At 48.8% G+C, this 19,297-nt stretch overlaps 1 protein-coding gene across 1 annotated transcript in view; it reads left to right on the top strand.

Moving 5' to 3' along the window:
- Window positions 1–8,980, top strand: part of LOC119956926 (inactive tyrosine-protein kinase PEAK1-like) — a 225,376-nt gene extending 216,396 nt beyond the window's left edge. Inside the window, 2 exon segments of the mRNA XM_038784504.1 lie at window positions 6,073–6,510; window positions 6,512–8,980. Coding sequence (XP_038640432.1) covers window positions 6,073–6,510; window positions 6,512–7,195 — 1,122 coding nt within the window. The 3' untranslated portion in view covers window positions 7,196–8,980.
- Window positions 8,981–19,297: the final 10,317 nt, after the last annotated feature.

The raw sequence follows: 19,297 nt of genomic DNA, 5'->3' as shown, positions 1-19,297 counted from the left end.
AGTGTGTATGTATGTGTCTGCGAGGGTGAGTGTGTATGTATGTGTCTGCGAGGGTGAGTGTGTCTGCGAGGGTGAGTGTGTCTGCGAGGGTGAGTGTGTCTGCGAGGGTGAATGTCTGCGAGGGTGTGTGTGTCTGAGTGTGTGCATGTCTGCGAGAGTGTGTGCGTCTGCGAGAGTGTGTGTTTCTGCGAGAGTGTGTGTCTGCGAGTGTGTGTGTCTGCGAGTGTGTGTGTCTGCGAGTGTGTGTGTCTGCGAGTGTGTGTGTCTGCGAGTGTGTGTGTCTGCGAGTGTGTGTGTCTGCGAGTGTGTGTGTCTGCGAGTGTGTGTGTCTGCGAGTGTGTGTGTGTGTCTGCGAGTGTGTGTGTGTCTGTGAGTGTGTGTGTGTCTGTGAGTGTGTATGTGTCTGTCAGTGTGTGTGTGTCTGTGAGTGTGTGTGTGTGTCTGAGTGAGTATGTGTATGTGTCTGCGAGTGTGTGTGTCTGCGTGTGTCTGTGAGTGTGTCTGCGAGTGTGTGTGTGTCTGCGAGTGAGAGTGTGTGTCTGTCTGCGAAGGTGAGTGTGTGTCTGCGAGGGTGTGTGTGTGTGTCTGCGAGGGTGTGTGTGTGTGTGTCTGCAAGTGTGTGTGTGTGTCTGTGAGTTTGTCTGCGAGAGTGTGTGTGTGTCTGTGTGTGTGTGTATCTGCGAGTGTATGTGTGTCTGCGAGTGTGTGTGTGTCTGCGAGTGTGTGTGTGTCTGCGAGTGTGTGTGTGTCTGCGAGGGTGTGTGTGTGTCTGCGAGGGTGTGTGTGTATGTGTCTGCGAGGGTGTGTGTATATGTGTCTGCGAGGGTGAGTGTGTATGTGTCTGCGAGGGTGAGTGTGTCTGCGAGGGTGAGTGTGTGTGTGTCTGCGAGGGTGAGTGTGTGTGTGTCTGCGAGGGTGAGTGTGTGTGTCTGCGAGGGTGAGTGTGTGTGTGTCTGCGAGGGTGAGTGTGTGTGTGTCTGCGAGGGTGAGTGTGTGTGTGTCTGCGAGGGTGAGTGTGTGTGTGTCTGCGAGGGTGAGTGTGTGTGTGTCTGCGAGGGTGAGTGTGTGTGTGTCTGCGAGGGTGAGTGTGTGTGTGTGTCTGCGAGGGTGAGTGTGTGTGTGTCTGCGAGGGTGAGTGTGTGTGTGTCTGCGAGGGTGAGTGTGTCTGCGAGAGTGAGTGTGTCTGCGAGGGTGTGTGTGTGTGTCTGCGAGGGTGAGTGTGTGTGTGTCTGCGAGGGTGAGTGTGTGTGTGTCTGCGAGGGTGAGTGTGTGTGTGTCTGCGAGGGTGAGTGTGTGTGTGTGTCTGCGAGGGTGAGTGTGTGTGTGTCTGCGAGGGTGAGTGTGTGTGTGTCTGCGAGGGTGAGTGTGTGTGTGTCTGCGAGGGTGAGTGTGTGTGTCTGCGAGGGTGAGTGTGTGTGTGTCTGCGAGGGTGAGTGTGTATGTATGTGTCTGCGAGGGTGAGTGTGTATGTATGTGTCTGCGAGGGTGAGTGTGTATGTATGTGTCTGCGAGGGTGAGTGTGTATGTATGTGTCTGCGAGGGTGAGTGTGTCTGCGAGGGTGAGTGTGTCTGCGAGGGTGAGTGTCTGCGAGGGTGTGTGTGTCTGAGTGTGTGTGTGTCTGCGAGAGTGTGTGCGTCTGCGAGTGTGTTTCTGCGAGAGTGTGTGTGTGTCTGCGAGTGTGTGTGTTTCTGCGAGAGTGTGTGTGTGTGTCTGCGAGTGTGTGTGTCTGCGAGTGTGTGTGTCTGCGAGTGTGTGTGTCTGCGAGTGTGTGTGTCTGCGAGTGTGTGTCTGCGAGTGTGTGTGTCTGCGAGTGTGTGTGTCTGCGAGTGTGTGTGTCTGCGAGTGTGTGTGTCTGCGAGTGTGTGTGTCTGCGAGTGTGTGTGTCTGCGAGTGTGTGTGTCTGCGAGTGTGTGTGTGTCTGCGAGTGTGTGTGTGTCTGCGTGTGTGTGTGTGTCTGCGAGTGTGTGTGTCTGCGAGTGTGTGTGTGTCTGCGAGTGTGTGTGTGTCTGCGAGTGTGTGTGTGTCTGCGAGTGTGTGTGTGTCTGCGAGTGTGTGTGTGTCTGCGAGTGTGTGTGTGTCTGCGAGTGTGTGTGTGTCTGCGAGTGAGTGTGTGTGTCTGTGAGTGTCTGCGAGAGTGTGTATGTGTGTGTGTCTGCGAGTGTGTGTGTCTGCGTGTGTGTGTCTGCGTGTGTCTGTGAGTGTGTCTGCGAGTGAGAGTGTGTGTCTGTCTGCGAGAGTGTGTGTGTGTCTGCGAGTGAGAGTGTGTGTCTGTCTGCGAAGGTGAGTGTGTGTCTGCGAGGGTGTGTGTGTGTGTGTCTGCGAGTGTGTGTGTGTGTCTGCGAGGGTGTGTGTGTGTGTGTGTCTGCGAGGGTGTGTGTGTGTGTGTCTGCGAGTGAGAGTGTGTGTCTGTCTGCGAAGGTGAGTGTGTGTCTGCGAGGGTGTGTGTGTGTGTGTCTGCGAGTGTGTGTGTTTGTCTGTATGCGAGAGTGTGTGTGTGTCTGCGAGGGTGTGTGTGTGTGTGTCTGCGAGGGTGTGTGTGTGTGTGTCTGCGAGTGAGAGTGTGTGTCTGTCTGCGAAGGTGAGTGTGTGTCTGCGAGGGTGTGTGTGTGTCTGTCTGCGAGTGTGTGTGTGTGTCTGTCTGCGAGGGTGTGTGTGTGTGTGTCTGCAAGTGTGTGTGTGTCTGCGAGTGTGTGTGTGTGTCTGTCTGCGAGTGTGTGTGTGTGTCTGAGTGAGTATGTGTATGTGTCTGCGAGTGTGTGTGTCTGCGTGTGTCTGTGAGTGTGTCTGCGAGTGTGTGTGTGTCTGCGAGTGAGAGTGTGTGTCTGTCTGCGAAGGTGAGTGTGTGTCTGCGAGGGTGTGTGTGTGTGTCTGCGAGGGTGTGTGTGTGTGTCTGCAAGTGTGTGTGTGTGTCTGTGAGTTTGTCTGCGAGAGTGTGTGTGTGTCTGTGTGTGTGTGTATCTGCGAGTGTATGTGTGTCTGCGAGTGTGTGTGTGTCTGCGAGTGTGTGTGTGTCTGCGAGTGTGTGTGTGTCTGCGAGGGTGTGTGTGTGTCTGCGAGGGTGTGTGTGTATGTGTCTGCGAGGGTGTGTGTATATGTGTCTGCGAGGGTGAGTGTGTATGTGTCTGCGAGGGTGAGTGTGTCTGCGAGGGTGAGTGTGTGTGTGTCTGCGAGGGTGAGTGTGTGTGTGTCTGCGAGGGTGAGTGTGTGTGTCTGCGAGGGTGAGTGTGTGTGTGTCTGCGAGGGTGAGTGTGTGTGTGTCTGCGAGGGTGAGTGTGTGTGTGTCTGCGAGGGTGAGTGTGTGTGTGTCTGCGAGGGTGAGTGTGTGTGTGTCTGCGAGGGTGAGTGTGTGTGTGTCTGCGAGGGTGAGTGTGTGTGTGTGTCTGCGAGGGTGAGTGTGTGTGTGTCTGCGAGGGTGAGTGTGTGTGTGTCTGCGAGGGTGAGTGTGTCTGCGAGAGTGAGTGTGTCTGCGAGGGTGTGTGTGTGTGTCTGCGAGTGAGTGTGTGTGTGTCTGCGAGGGTGAGTGTGTGTGTGTCTGCGAGGGTGAGTGTGTGTGTGTCTGCGAGGGTGAGTGTGTGTGTGTGTCTGCGAGGGTGAGTGTGTGTGTGTCTGCGAGGGTGAGTGTGTGTGTGTCTGCGAGGGTGAGTGTGTGTGTCTGCGAGGGTGAGTGTGTGTGTGTCTGCGAGGGTGAGTGTGTATGTATGTGTCTGCGAGGGTGAGTGTGTATGTATGTGTCTGCGAGGGTGAGTGTGTATGTATGTGTCTGCGAGGGTGAGTGTGTATGTATGTGTCTGCGAGGGTGAGTGTGTCTGCGAGGGTGAGTGTGTCTGCGAGGGTGAGTGTCTGCGAGGGTGTGTGTGTCTGAGTGTGTGTGTGTCTGCGAGAGTGTGTGCGTCTGCGTGTGTGTTTCTGCGAGAGTGTGTGTGTGTGTCTGCGAGTGTGTGTGTCTGCGAGTGTGTGTGTCTGCGAGTGTGTGTGTCTGCGAGTGTGTGTGTCTGCGAGTGTGTGTCTGCGAGTGTGTGTGTCTGCGAGTGTGTGTGTCTGCGAGTGTGTGTGTCTGCGAGTGTGTGTGTCTGCGAGTGTGTGTGTCTGCGAGTGTGTGTGTCTGCGAGTGTGTGTGTCTGCGAGTGTGTGTGTGTCTGCGAGTGTGTGTGTGTCTGCGAGTGTGTGTGTGTCTGCGAGTGTGTGTGTGTCTGCGAGTGTGTGTGTCTGCGAGTGTGTGTGTGTCTGCGAGTGTGTGTGTGTCTGCGAGTGTGTGTGTGTCTGCGAGTGTGTGTGTGTCTGCGAGTGTGTGTGTGTCTGCGAGTGTGTGTGTGTCTGCGAGTGTGTGTGTGTCTGCGAGTGAGTGTGTGTGTCTGTGAGTGTCTGCGAGAGTGTGTATGTGTGTGTGTCTGCGAGTGTGTGTGTCTGCGTGTGTGTGTCTGCGTGTGTCTGTGAGTGTGTCTGCGAGTGAGAGTGTGTGTCTGTCTGCGAGAGTGTGTGTGTGTCTGCGAGTGAGAGTGTGTGTCTGTCTGCGAAGGTGAGTGTGTGTCTGCGAGGGTGTGTGTGTGTGTGTCTGCGAGTGTGTGTGTGTGTCTGCGAGGGTGTGTGTGTGTGTGTGTCTGCGAGGGTGTGTGTGTGTGTGTCTGCGAGTGAGAGTGTGTGTCTGTCTGCGAAGGTGAGTGTGTGTCTGCGAGGGTGTGTGTGTGTGTGTCTGCGAGTGTGTGTGTGTGTCTGTCTGCGAGAGTGTGTGTCTGCGTGTGTGTGTCTGCGTGTGTCTGTGAGTGTGTCTGCGAGTGAGAGTGTGTGTCTGTCTGCGAGAGTGTGTGTGTGTCTGCGAGTGAGAGTGTGTGTCTGTCTGCGAAGGTGAGTGTGTGTCTGCGAGGGTGTGTGTGTGTGTGTCTGCGAGTGTGTGTGTGTGTCTGCGAGGGTGTGTGTGTGTGTGTGTCTGCGAGGGTGTGTGTGTGTGTGTGTCTGCGAGGGTGTGTGTGTGTGTGTCTGCGAGTGAGAGTGTGTGTCTGTCTGCGAAGGTGAGTGTGTGTCTGCGAGGGTGTGTGTGTGTGTGTCTGCGAGTGTGTGTGTTTGTCTGTATGCGAGAGTGTGTGTGTGTCTGCGAGGGTGTGTGTGTGTGTGTCTGCGAGGGTGTGTGTGTGTGTGTCTGCGAGTGAGAGTGTGTGTCTGTCTGCGAAGGTGAGTGTGTGTCTGCGAGGGTGTGTGTGTGTCTGTCTGCGAGTGTGTGTGTGTGTCTGTCTGCGAGGGTGTGTGTGTGTGTGTCTGCAAGTGTGTGTGTGTCTGCGAGTGTGTGTGTGTGTCTGTCTGCGAGTGTGTGTGTGTGTCTGTCTGCGAGTGTGTGTGTGTGTCTGTCTGCGAGGGTGTGTGTGTGTGTGTCTGCAAGTGTGTGTCTGTCTGCGAGTGTGTGTGTGTGTCTGTCTGCGAGGGTGTGTGTGTGTGTGTCTGCAAGTGTGTGTGTGTCTGCGAGTGTGTGTGTGTGTGTCCATGCACACTTGTCTGTCAGTTAAGCACAGAAAGTGATGTTTCTCACAGTTGTACGCCTAATATAAGTCTTTAACTTTACCTCGTCATACCCCTCTATAATTTCAGTGAAAATATTCTGGGAGTCCAAAACTAGGGGTCTTGAATATACATCCGTCCTCATAAATCCAAGAAGGAACTCTGGGGTAATGTCTTCACTCGGAGAATGGTGAGAATGTGGAACCTGCTGGCAAAAAATAGTGGGGCACTTGAGCAGAATTTAGATGAACTCATGGGACAGAAAGGGTTAGAATAATAATAATAATTGCTTTGATGGGGTTCGATTCATATGGTTGGGAGGAGTCTTCCATAGATCATAAATCCTGGCATTAGGTCGAATGGCCTGTTTCTGAGCTATAAATTCAGAGTGACTAGTGTAAATGGAAGCTTTTTCTTGTGGAGCCCGAGAAGCTGCAGATTATGAAGCTCCATCTGGTGGTAACATTGTGAAGTTCGAGGAGACACTGTGTGACAGAATGCTGAGATTTTTTTTGTGCTTTCAAAGAAAGATGTCTTCCACTCTTCCCCACCTTTAAACTTTTACCTTCTATCTTTTTTCCCAGATTTGTAAAAGTCAAGCAAAAGCGTCCCAGCAGCTGTACTATCACAGTCTGGCTGTAAGACAGAGCCTTGCCGTGCACTTCAACATCCAACAGGACTGTGGGCACTTCCTAGCCGAGGTGCCAGTCCGCATGCTTCCCTGGGAGGATCCCAACGCCCCAGTATTAGAAGAGGAGGAAGATGAAGACAGCTCCGATATTCAAAATGCCACAAAAAGGAACAATTCCACCTCCAAGGGAACCTCCAGCAAACACAGGAGCCGTGTGGTGGTGATCACGCGAGAGGTTCCGTACCAAACTGTTGCTGACTTTGTGCATGAATCGGCCCCTCGGCATACAAAGAGCCCCGACATCTATGAGCGACAAGTGTGCTTACTACTGCTGCAACTGTGTGCCGGGCTCAATCACTTAAAACCGCACCATGTTACCCACTGTGACTTAAGGTTTGGAGAATTTGCTTTTGGTGCGATGTCGACAAGGAACCTCCGTAAACTGTGAATCAGAAAACACCAACCTAAACACGCAATTGGCACGACTTATTGTCAGCAACTTCTCCCAGGCCAAGCAGAAGAGTCAGGTGGTAGATCTCGAGGTCTTAAGGGATCAGTCGAGGCTCGCTCCCGAGATCATCACCATCACCCAGTACAAAAAGTGTGACGAGTTTCAAACAGGAATACTCATTTATGAGATGTTGCACCTACCCAATCCTTTTGAAGAAAACCCAGAACTGAAAGAAAAGGAATACACTCGAACAGACCTACCTGCCATCCCTAAACGCTCTGTCTACTCGCAGGGGCTGCAGCAGCTGGCGGGTCTGCTCCTGCACCCCAATCCCTCGGAGCGCATCCTCATTTCAGATGCCAAAGTCTACTTACAGTGCCTCCTGTGGGGACCACGTGATGACTTGCTCCAGACACTCAACTCCCTCAACAGCACTGCAGAGAGGAATAACGTGCTGCAGAACTGGCTGGACCTAAAGCGGACGCTACTTATGATCAAATTTGCAGAGAAGGCCATAGACACCGAATGCAGTGTTAGCCTGGAGGTCTGGCTCTGTTGCCAGTACTTGGCCTTTGCCTCGGTAGAATCCCTCAGTCATATTGTGAAGCTCCTCCAGCTCCAGTAACCTGTGTGACTACTGCTTGCTTTCCTTCCTCGCCACTTCTCTCTCTCACCAAATTTGGATTAATGTGCAATTTTTTGTAAATGTTCCAACTTTGTAAATGGCAGTATTTAAAGTGTATGTAATAGATTTCTACATTTTGGAATGTGATGCCTACATTAAGCAACAGATATTTTTTTTTTCTTTCCTAGGCACATATGCAAGCTGTAACTTGCTCTTAAAATGGATGCTTGGATGTTTGTTGTTGAAGCTATGACAATTTGTATGTTTACTTCTATCATACCGTGGAGAAAAAAAAACTACAGCCACTTTGCTAAAATTGCATTAATGGGTCAGTTGCACAAAAGTAGATTGAGAAACCTGCGAAATATTTTAGTTTATCAGATTTTTGCAGGGCGGGGGAAACACATCTGCAGTCAGCCAACTTGTTTTGCTTGAGTCAGTCGCTGGCCCGTTACATCGTGGGGCTCATGGCAATCATGGAGAACTTGGAGCCCCCCCCCATATGGCTGAAGCAAGGAGTTTAAAGGCATAGACAAACCAGGGTGAAAGCCAGGAGATGAAGAAGAGTTGGAATCTGGTAGTACTGAGTCTGTCGGTGATTAAGGATGCAGCGTTAGAAATCTTTAATATCATGGCGGTCATATCTTTGAAAGCTTTTCTGTAAGCTACTCAATGCCATTTCATTGAACTTTAGTCAGACGTGTAATGGAACTCCAGGATGAACTTTATACGACCATGAATCTATATAGTTCCTGTCCCTGCTAGTTTTACTTTGCAGCAAAAAATATTTTAGTTCATCTTTACTGATAATGGAAAACCATATATTAAACACAGTGGCAATGTATAGAGTTCCTTGCTTTGCTTACTTATTACTTGGGATTGTTTGGATTTCGAGACAGTTTGGTGAGTGTGGCATCATTTAAATGAAAGAGAGCACTAATTGGAGGCACTGGTATCACTGGCATCTCTCTGGGAATTTTTCAGCTCGCGTTCCCTCCCATGAACGCCTCAATGTACCATTTGGAGGTTTAGAGCAATACCGTACAAACGGTGCCAATAGCGTGCTGGGAGGGTATGAGTGACCCCGGAGGAATTTAAATGAAATGAAAATCGCTTAGTGTCACGAGTAGGCTTCAATGAAGTTACTGTGAAAAGCCCCTAGTCGCCACATTCCGGCGCCTGTCCGGGGAGGCTGGTACAGGAACCGAACCGTGCAGCTGGTCTGCTTTTAAAAGCCAGCGATTTAGCCCAGTGAGCTAAACCAGCCCCTGTATTTCCTATAAAGGGCGAAATGGAAAAAGGGGTGAACTTGGTGCCTGTTGGCAGTGTTGCAAGTGCTCTGTTCAGGGTACAGTACAGCAAACTGTCTCGACCTTCAGTTCAAGAGGCACGCTATCTTCAACTGTGTTTTCTCCCTAGCAACAGCCTGGCAACACTTGTCTGCACTTCCGATCCTGTATTTTGAAGTGATTGTGGCGATTGTATATGTGTGGGTAGATTTTCCTTATCACGTATATTTTTCATTACACAAGATTATTAAAAGGAACAATTATGTTAATATTAGAGTATTACTTTAGCACAGCTAACTGATCAAAATATTTATGAACACAAAGGCAAAAGAGATGTATTACATTTTCTGCCATGTTATTGTATGCTGAGGTATAGTTGTCAGTGGCTCTATGTGATATCATGCTTCAGTATCATAATTCCAACCGGTCCTGAATAGATATGGTGTCAATTCTCCCCGGTTTAAAGAAAATCAATAAAAGATCAGCTGAAACCGACTGCCACAGACCCCGGAAGCTGTCATACCCTGTCTTCATCTTGTGCTTCAAAACAAGCTCTTTTAGTAGGAATACTTAACTGGTGTGACATGAAATTCTTTTGGTTCCTACTTTATAAGAAAGTAATCACAAAAATAAACAGGTTCATGGCAAACAAAAGAATTTCTTACAAATCTTTGAATGCTGATACTGAGATTGAAGGTATTAATTTCTAACTCTCCAACGATCACATTTAAGCTGTGGACGAAAAAGATTGATGAAGCAGGAGTGACTGTCTGTTGCTCCCGAGTCCCTTTTACAGAATGAAATTTAGGCTTTTACAGCTGACCTTCATTAATTAACTTAAATAAAATTGCACATGCCAGATGCCAAATTGCATTTTGTAGTCTTCCAGATGTAGGTCATGTCTTTTCCAATCACTGTCTATTTCTGAAATCTGCTAAGACCACCCGTCTTCATCAGACCTTCCCTAAGTTATAACAAATTCTAAATTGTGATTGTGCTTTCTCCCCATTGGAGCAGTTGCACATTGACAATAAGAGAATGGGAATATTTAATTCATATTGAATTCCAACCTTTCCCTTTGGCTAGTCAGATAGTTTAGCACACTGGGCTAAATCGCTAGCTTTGAAAGCAGACTAAGGCAGGCCAGCAGCACGGTTCAATTCCCGTACCAGCCTCCCCGAACAGGCGCCGGAATGTGGCGACTAGGGGCTTGTCACAGTAACTTAATTTGAAGCCTACTTGTGACAATAAGCGATTTTCATTTTCATTTCATTTTTCATCAATGGAGATGCTATGAGGATTATCGCTATTTTATAAATGGTCTGAATATATAAAACCTAATTTTTGTTGTCAACTTCTATCTCAATTCACCGTGTTCTCTCTCCAGGTTTGGTGCCCTCCCATCCTTTTTCTCCACCTAAATATCCTAAAATTATAATTCCAGCACCCCCAAACTTAACCATCTCACGTGGCCTTGCTACTCCTATCTTGTCAAGCACTGATAGCTTCCTTCCATCGTTCTCCACCCAAAGCTCCCTCCCCCACCCCAAACCAGGGGAATAAACCATTTCTCGCTTTACACAAACTGCACTTTCAAAATCTCAGCCTCTGGTTTTCTATTCCCCATAACGTGTATGCTGCTACCAATCTGCTCATCCTTTAGTTGTGCTTGTCCATTACTCTCGCTTTAGTAGACCCCTCTGACCAGATACAGCCCTCATTTCCATTCCCATATGTCCAAGGGACACGGCCTTGAATGGATATGGCGGACAGTTGATTTTAGCCATTCATCACCAGATCCGCTGAATAAAGATCATCTTGGAATGGAAAGATAATCCTGGCTTTCCCCCCCCCCCCCCCCATTTCATACATTTACCTTTAATCCCTCTACCCTAATCTCCAACAAGTGTGAAGAGCTCATGCATGACTTTGTCACTAAGATTCAGATAATCCAATAAACTGTCTCTATGTCATCCCTTTCTCCTACTAACCCATGGGACCCATCTTTCTCTCTCATCTCTCCTCATGCCCTCTTCCGTTCACCTTGTCCTTGAAACCCACCTTCTGCTTCCTCAACCGTATTCCCATGAAACTGATCGCCTAACTTCCCTTCCTGACTCCCATTCTAGCTGATAGCCGCTCTCTCTCCACTGGCAGTCTCCAAATCTGATATTATCACCTTTCTTTGTCTTCAAAATAAAAGCAACCTTTGATCCCTCCATCTTTGCAAACTATTGCCCCACTTCAAACCTCCCTTTCCTCTCTCCAAAGTCTTTGAACGAACTGTCGCCTCCCAAATCTATGCCCATCTTTCCCAGAACTACATCTCTCCGATCAGGTTTGTGCCAAGTCTTTTATCGAAGTCTGAAATGACATTCTGTGACTGTAACAAAGGTAAACTATAATAATCTTTATTAGTGTCACATGTAGGCTTACATTAACACTGCAATGAAGTTCCTGTGAAAATCCTCTAGTGGCCACATTCCGGCGCATGTTCGGGTACACAGAGGGAGAATTCAAAATGTCCAAATTACCTAACAAGCATGTCTTTTGGGACTTGTGGGGGGAAACCGGATCAGACGGAGGAAACCCACGCAGACACGGGGAGAACGTGCAGACTCCGCACAGACAGTGACCCGAGCCGGGAATCGAACCTGGGACCCTGGAGCTGTGAAGCAAGAGTGCTAATCACTGTGCCGCCCTAATCCTGCTCGACCTGTCTGCAGCCTTTGATGTGGTTGCCCATGCCATCCTCCTCCAATGCCTCTCCACCATACCGCTGCACTCACCTGGTTTTATTCATATCTATCCAGGAGAATCACCTACATCAACGACTTTCCCTGCACCTACACCTTTACCCCAGTGTCCCCCAAGGATCAATTCTTGGCTCTCATTTCTTATGCTATGGCCACGTGGTTTTCCCGGCTCTTCTTCACATCCATCTCTCTCGTTCCCTCCACCATCTCTAAATTGTTAGACTGCACGGTGGTGCAGTAGTTTGCACAGCTGCCTAATGGTGCCGAGGTTCCAGGTTCGATCCCGGCTCTGAGTCACTGTCCATGTGGAGTTTGCACATTCTCCCCGTGTTTGTGTGGGTCTCACCCCCACAACCCAAAGATGTGCAGAGTAGATGGATTGGCCACACTAAATTGGCCCTTAAATTGGAAAAAAAAATGAATTGAGCACTCTAAATTTATAAAATTGCCAGATTGCTTGTTGACATAACGGTATAAAATTGGATGAGTAGAAACTGCCATCATTTACATATTGGAAGAACTCTATTCCCTAGTCACCGACTTCATCCCTCTTCATGCCGACCTTCTGAAGCGGAACCAGACTGCCCGCAACCTTGGTGTCATATTTGACCCTCCAATGACCTTCTAACCACATCCATGCCAACACCACCTACTTAAATCCACATCCATCCCACTATTTCCTCTAGATTCCAGCATACTCCTGTCTGGGCTCCCACATTCCGGTTTCTGTAACACGAGATTGTGTCCCCAAACTTGTGTCCATTTCCCATTCTCTGATCACCCCATGCTTCCGGATCTACATTTGCTCCCGTTAGAAAATGCCTCCATTTGAAAAAAATTCTCATCCTGGTTTTCAAATCTCTTCATGGCCTCGCCCTTCCCAGTCTCTATACCCTCTACTCCAATCCTGCCCTCTTGAGAATCCCTGATTTTAATCCAACATTAGTGGCCATGGCCTCAGATGTCTGGATCCTAACCTCTAGAAACCCTTTCCAAACTTATGTGCCTCATCCCTCTCTTCTCCAAGATGCTCTATGAAATCTTTGACCAGGATTTTTAATCTTCTGCCCTATTGTCTCCTTATGCGACACAAACTATTGTTTGATTACACTCCAACGAAGTGCCTTGGGATATTTTTATGACTTGAAAGGTGCAAAAGAAATACAAGTAGCTGTTTAATTGGGCGTACTTGCCTGTCGAACTGTTGAGGAATTTATTCAATGGCACATTTGCTGACTAAATTGAATGGGATTAGAGTGGCGCAGTGGTTAGCACCAAGGTCTCAGGTCACTGTCCGTGTGGAGTTTGCATTCTCCCTGTGTCTGCGTGGGACTCACCCCCACAACCCAAAGATGTGCAGGGTAGCTGGATTGGCCACGCTAAATTGCTCTTTAATTAGGGGGGGGGGAAGAAAGAATTGGGTACTCTAAAATTATTTTTTAAAATAATAAATAAATTGGAATGGGATTATTTCAAACTTTGAAAGCTTCTTGTGCTATAAGTTCCTGAACTAGATGTTGCATTTTTCCCCTCCCATATTTATTCCTGTTGATGATTGCTAGTATTCAGTAATCTTGGACCTGTCAAGTGAGTTTCATAATTTACAAAGCAAATAGATCAATCTCCCTGTGCTGGTCCCGTCACTTATCCAAACTATGGACTTCGGGTGAAAGCAACCCAAATACAGGTTGCGCATGAGTGAAGTGCCTGATTCTCTTTAGTTTATAGGCAACAGTATTAGACAAGAAATAGCACATAATGTGACTCTTAAAATACATTTTTATTTGGTGTACAGAATGGCAGAGTGCATAAATGTACTTCTGTCAAAAGTAGCCAAACTAATGTTTACAAAGTTAGATATTACTACCATTTATGTACAGGGTACTTTAAAATACCAGACTCCATTAGCTGAATGACCTAGATGAATGTATTTCCCTGGTACTAAAATTATACAGTGCCAGAATATCTTTCTCGAGCAGTAGAGACCATTTCAATGTAATGTACTAAATATGAGGGTTTCCAATGTAAATGGGCTCAGGGAGCAGTTCCTAGTGTCTGACTCCATCCCAGAAAAAAAAAAATCTCACACCGAGTATTAGAATGGTGCTGAAATGCACCCTGCACATTTCAATATCTGTTAATATTTCAGGTGGGTACTTGTTAAAATGGAGTATATTGCAGCATTTTCTGTTTTGGTCCATGCTGTCTTTGTTTCTATAAATAGCACAATCCCGAGAGGTTGAAGATTGCCTTATTTTCATTCGAGTACTGCCATTAATTTTGCCGTGAAGCAATTTGGTGTGAGAGTGGTGCCTTTTTGTCGCTGCCTTGGACAAACAATCAAATATTTTGTGTGCAACTGACCCAAGGACTGCACATAGCTTTCTGTATTGCTGATGGCAGGACCGTGTTTCTTTGTGAAAATGCAAGCCATCGGTATTCAATATCTGATATGTATAACCTTTTTGGATCCTACTGCATTTAAATAATCAGTGTAACTAATCTGCAGCACCCTGCCATCCTGGAACTTATATTCTGCTGCTTGTGAGTGGTTGGCTGAAAACATGAGGTATGTGGTGTGAATTGCAATACTTCAAAATGGGAGCTGAGATTCTAATCTGGTGTGATTTCTGTAATCATTCAGTTGTATCACAATGTAAATGGTTATGTTTCATTAAAAAAGTGACAACTGTTCAACATTAGATGGAATCTTGTGTTTTCAGTGGCTAGGTCATTGGAAAAAGCTGTATCTAAATGGAAACTGAAGGAATGACTTGCATTTACGTGACCCTAGAATCATTATGGAGCACAGAAGACGGCCATTCAGCCCATCAGAGCGGCACCTGTCCAGATCCCTGCAGTTTACCTCCAAGAATGAATTATCCAGTTCCTTTTAGAAATTTACTAAGTGTCAACACCCCATCTCCAATGTGTTTCTCCTCCCCACCCCCACCAACCACCCAAGCCAGCAGCAGTGAATTTCCAATGTGTCCCCCCCCCACCCAGCACATGGGGAGAAATCCACATGGACAGTGATCCAGAGCCAGGATCCAAACCAGGCCCATGGGTGGCATTGAGGCAACAGTGCTAACCACTGTGCTGCCCCTTTCTCCAGTCTATTTTGCTAATCCTCACCGCTCGCACTATTCTAGTAAATGTGTTCTGCACCGTCCACGTGATACCCGAATTAGACAATATTCTGGTGGAGGGCAGCTTTTTAATTTTGCCTCTTATCAATCCCTGATTTTTCATTAACCAGTCTAGTGATCTTCAAATACTTGAACACAGTCTCTGGTTTTGTATCCTCTTGCCTCCATTTCTTCTGCTGCAACATCTCACTGGATGCCATTGTCTTGAAGTCTGTGGTGTCTGCAAATTGAAACTGCTCTGAATCCCATTATTATACATCCAACAGCAGAGGTCTTAGTTCAGATCCCTCAGGAACACAGCTCAAACATTTAATTTAATGATTTATTGCATTCATCACATGTACAAGACATTGCAAACAATTGTTTGAATCAGCTTTTGTGCTGGCAATTGAGGAAGGAATGTTGGCCCAAAATGTTGCAAATTTTAATCCAGTGTTTCCCCCTGGATTGCCTGCAGCAGTGGTTTTGTGATTAATCTTTGCTTCCTGGATCATATACTCAAGTTTGGAGGATTGGCAGCCCTCTAGAAACAAGGCATCCACAACTCTTCCATGAGTCGTAATAGGGACAGCCAGCTGTGAGGGGTTTGAATAAAGTAGGTGGGCTCTGCTTTGATGCTAATTTCTGTCAATTCTGAGATTGCCTGCAAACCGAGTAATCCCAGATTACAGCCACCTCCTTCAGTGCTGGCATCCACATTCTGGGGAGCAGGAGCTAGTTGAGGCAGAAACATTACTTGATCCAAAAGGTAGGGTGCATGACTTAATCACAATCTATACTTTTGTAGATCTGGGATTACGGTTGTCTGAACTGCAAGAGGCACAGTTGCCTCCCTTTCTGCACACCTTTGTCCATCCCTGGCTACCAAAACTAAGTCTGGTCAAACCCCCAAAGAACATAGTGCAGGAGGCCATTCGGCACATCAAGTCTGCACTGACCCACTTAAACCCTCACTTCCACCCTATTCCCATAACCCAGTAACTCCATCTAACCTTTTTGGTCACCAAGGGCAATGTATCATGGCCAATCTACCTAACCTACACGTCTTTGGACTGTGGGAGGAAACCCAAACTGAACAGTGACCCAAGCTGGGAATCAAACCTGGGACCCTGGCGCTGTGAAGTCACAGTGCTGGCCGATAATGTCCATGAACCCAAGATTCACTGATGGCAAGTGACAACACATGCAGCAGCAGAGGTTTAAGTGTTGCAGCACAGGTTTTTAATGAAGTGTTACATTAATACAGAATGCTTTTAAAAAAATATTTCTCTGAACAGAATTTTACATAAACCAAAACCAATTTTAAACTGTACAGTCTTTAGACAAAGTAGTTAACTGAACAAACATTGTAAATGGGTAGGTTTTCTCCCAAAACATTTAAAAATCTGCTGTGGCTTGCTTTACAATTCCGTAAGATTGAAGTACAATTCAATATATACACACAAATTGGAATAATCTGAATGCATACCCTAATATAATTTTCTTAACACTCTGCTTGTTAACCAACAGTAAACAAGGACACCTTTGCAGTCAGGTCTCAGTACATGAAAAAGACAACGCTGCTTCTGCTCACTTAGTAGTATTGAAACTTGTAAAAGATCTGAAAAGTACAACTCAAATCCTTAACTTGAACTGCTGCCAGTCTAAGATGACTTAAATCATGTATTACATTTATTATAGAGTGATTAAATATTTCAATGCATGATGCCATGAACATGTCTGTGCTGTCACTGATAATGGAACTGTGAATAACATAGCTGTGCAATTGGATTTCACGCTTTCAAATTCTTTCCGAATAGGGTGACTCTGAGGCCATAGGTATTGCCTATCCCTAGTTAAACCTGATGGAACTGCTGCAGGCCCTGCCTTAACTCAGTGGTCTGCGAGGCCATTGTAAATGACACGAGACAGGAGTCACACAGGCTAGACCATGCAAAAAGCAGGCTCCCTTCAGCAAACTCGGTTGGATTTTCGAATGACCTGGCAACGTTATGGTTTTGTCACTTAGTGTCGCTAGATTTATTCTAATCCATTTTCACAACTTGCAGCGTGGTTCAGATCCACTCAGGAAGGAACATTGAGCTGTAAAACATGTGAAATACTGACTGGGGAACAGAGGGTGAATTAAGAACATTGCACAATGTAAGCCCCTTTGGTAACCATGTTAACCTAGTGCCAACTATGAGTAGACACTCGCTTTGAAGATGACCTAAAAAAGCTAACAGGTACAGAGCTACAATAAATCGTGTGTACATTACCAGTCCACTAGTGTCACACAGCTGCCAAATGTTGTGGCAGCTTCTCCATCTCTTATAGTTCTGCTGTCCTCCACCACAATCATCTGGCCGTGTTCAGCTGAAGAACTTAATTCAGATGTCCTGGTTAAAGCCATGTGCTGCAGGGGGAAGGGGGAGGAAAAGGCCAGTAGCGCCTGGAGGAAATCGTCCGCAAAAGGAAGGTGCAACGGGTCTAACTGTTCTGCCAGGCTTCGCTTATTCCATTAGTCAGCAAGAACCGTTCAAGTGTTTAAAAACACAATTCACATTCTGCACCTGTTTGCAAACAAGCTCTATGGCTGCAATCCTGCCACTATCTGGAATCCCCTCGTTCGTGGGTTGGCACCAGGATGAATGCAGTCTGCGCTGTCCAGGCGATGCCAAAAAAACCATGCCAACAAGGGTGCCCCATTAATCTCTGCAGTCCAAAGACTCGTCTAATTCTCATTACAAGCGGAGGATTCCCTCATCCAGCCTTTGCAAAATATATATATATAAAGAACTGATGATCTGTGACAGTGAACAGTTCCAATCCGGTTTGTGTTATAATCTCTGGAATAATTAGGAAGAGAATAAAGTCAACCTCGCCACAACAAAGAGGAGGAGGCGATTTGTCCCAGAATTGGGATGGGGAGGAGGAGAAAAAAAAAAGCAGCTTCACTCCCCTCAGCCGGTGGGGAATCCGAGGTTCTTTCTGCCCAGATGCGGAGGGTTTTGCGGGGTTCCTGCCCCTTCCTGGAGCCGGAGAGGGAGGGAGGAGGTGGTTCATGCACTGGATCAGAGAGCAGGCAGGGGGTGGGGGTGGCAGCCCAGCCCCGGGGCCCCGGGGGGGGGGGGGGGGAAGAGGGGTGGCAGAGGCCCCGGTGTCTGTCTCTCTCTCTCACACCCTCCAGCCTTCAGCCCACCGTTACCTCGTTCCCTGGCACTGTGTCCAGCGGCTCGGCGCTCTCCAGCTGCGGCCCCGGCTCAGCCCCCGGCCGCTCCCGGCAGCGGCACTCCCGCTGCATCCGCTCCAGCTGGCGGGACGTGGCCTCCAGCGCCGCCTCCAGCTGGCGGCTCCGCTGCCGCAGGTGGTCGTTCTCGCCCTTCAGGCAGGCGATGAGGGTGCGGGCCACCCGCTGGCTGGAGCTGCAGCGGAGCCGCATGATGGCCTGTACGGCCGCCTGCTCCCAGGAGCCGCTGACGGCGGGCGGCGGCGGCGAGCGCCAGGGCCGCGGAGTCTCGGGCTGCTTCTTGCGGGCCCGCGACGCCCGCGTCTCCCGGCCGTGCCGGCACTCGGCCTCGCCCCCCTCCCAGCTCGGTGGTGTTTGGTCGGCCCGCGGCTTCTTGCGGAGGCCAGGCCCAGCAGCAGCGTCCCTTCTTCCAGGTGGACCGAGCAGACGGCGGCCTCGGGCCCGGGGTCAGGGCCGGACAGTAGCTTCAGCCCGCGGCCGCGCAGCGCCTGCAGCCACCGGCCCCGCTCGTCACAGCCGCTCGGGAAGCTGTAGAAGCAGAAAGGCTCCAGGCACGGGCACTCGCGGTGTAGCTGCGGCCAGTGCTGGGTACAGGCCGCCTCTCGCCACTGGCTCAGGACACTCTGGGTGTTGGTGCAGCCGCGGACAGCGCAGCTCCGGCTGTCACCCTCTTGATAGGCCATAGCCGGAACCAGAACTGCTGACCCCTGACCTGACGGAACCGGAACCACCGCGGCGTCAGCACAAACCCGCCCTGCAGCAAGCGGAAGTTACCTCAGAGACTGAGGTCCCGCCCCCTCAAACCACCGGAAGTGACAGTGCACTATGAATTCTCTGAACCCCAGACCGAAGCTCCGCGCCTCCAAGTTCGGGAAGTGACACACCGATACCAAGACCCGCCCCTCTACATACCGGAAGTGACATCTCGAGATTGACGTCCCGCCCCTAAACACAGAAAGTGACATACTGAGCCGAAGTCACGCCCCTCCAAACACCGGAAGTGACCTCTGCATTGTAAATTCTCTGAGCCAAAGATGGAAGCCACGCCCCTCCAGACACCGGATGTGACACCATGACACCGAGTTCCCGCCCCCCCCCCGAGACCGGAAGTCCGGCGCCAGCTGCTCCTCCAAATGTTTTCCTTCCAGGATGAGATTCTCCAGAATTTTCTCCTTTCAATCCCCTCATCCCAGACCCAGTGTCCGCCCCCCCCCTCCGTGGGCAATCCGGAATGAGAGGTCACGGATAGGGGATGAGAGGTGGTAGATTTGTAACTGAGATGAGGAGGAACTACTTCTTGTAGAGTGTGGTGAAATTGTGGAAGTCGCTGCCCCCATGGTGTGGTGGAATCTGAATCATCTGCCCCCATGGTGCGGTGGAATCTGAATCATCAAATGGTTTCAAGAAGGGACTAGATATATTTCTGATTTTAAAAAAAGGTTGAAGGGAAAGGGGGACCAGGTGACGAGGTGGATTTGAGACGAGGAAGTGATCATGGCTATGTGGGGGTACAGAGAGGGTGGGGACGTGGGTTTAAGTGGGGTGCTCTTTCCAAAAGCCAATGCAGAATCGATTGGTCAAATAACCTGCTGCTCTGCAAATCCTAATTGAATAGCTGAGCAGACTCAAAGGGCTGAATTGCCGCCTTCTGCTCCCAATTCCTATGAGTACTGCCGGCT

This window comes from Scyliorhinus canicula, chromosome 24 (genome assembly GCF_902713615.1).
Source record: "Scyliorhinus canicula chromosome 24, sScyCan1.1, whole genome shotgun sequence".
NCBI lineage: Eukaryota > Metazoa > Chordata > Chondrichthyes > Carcharhiniformes > Scyliorhinidae > Scyliorhinus > Scyliorhinus canicula.
Note: the sequence above shows the minus strand (reverse complement) of the source record. Positions and strands in the feature narration are given on the sequence as shown.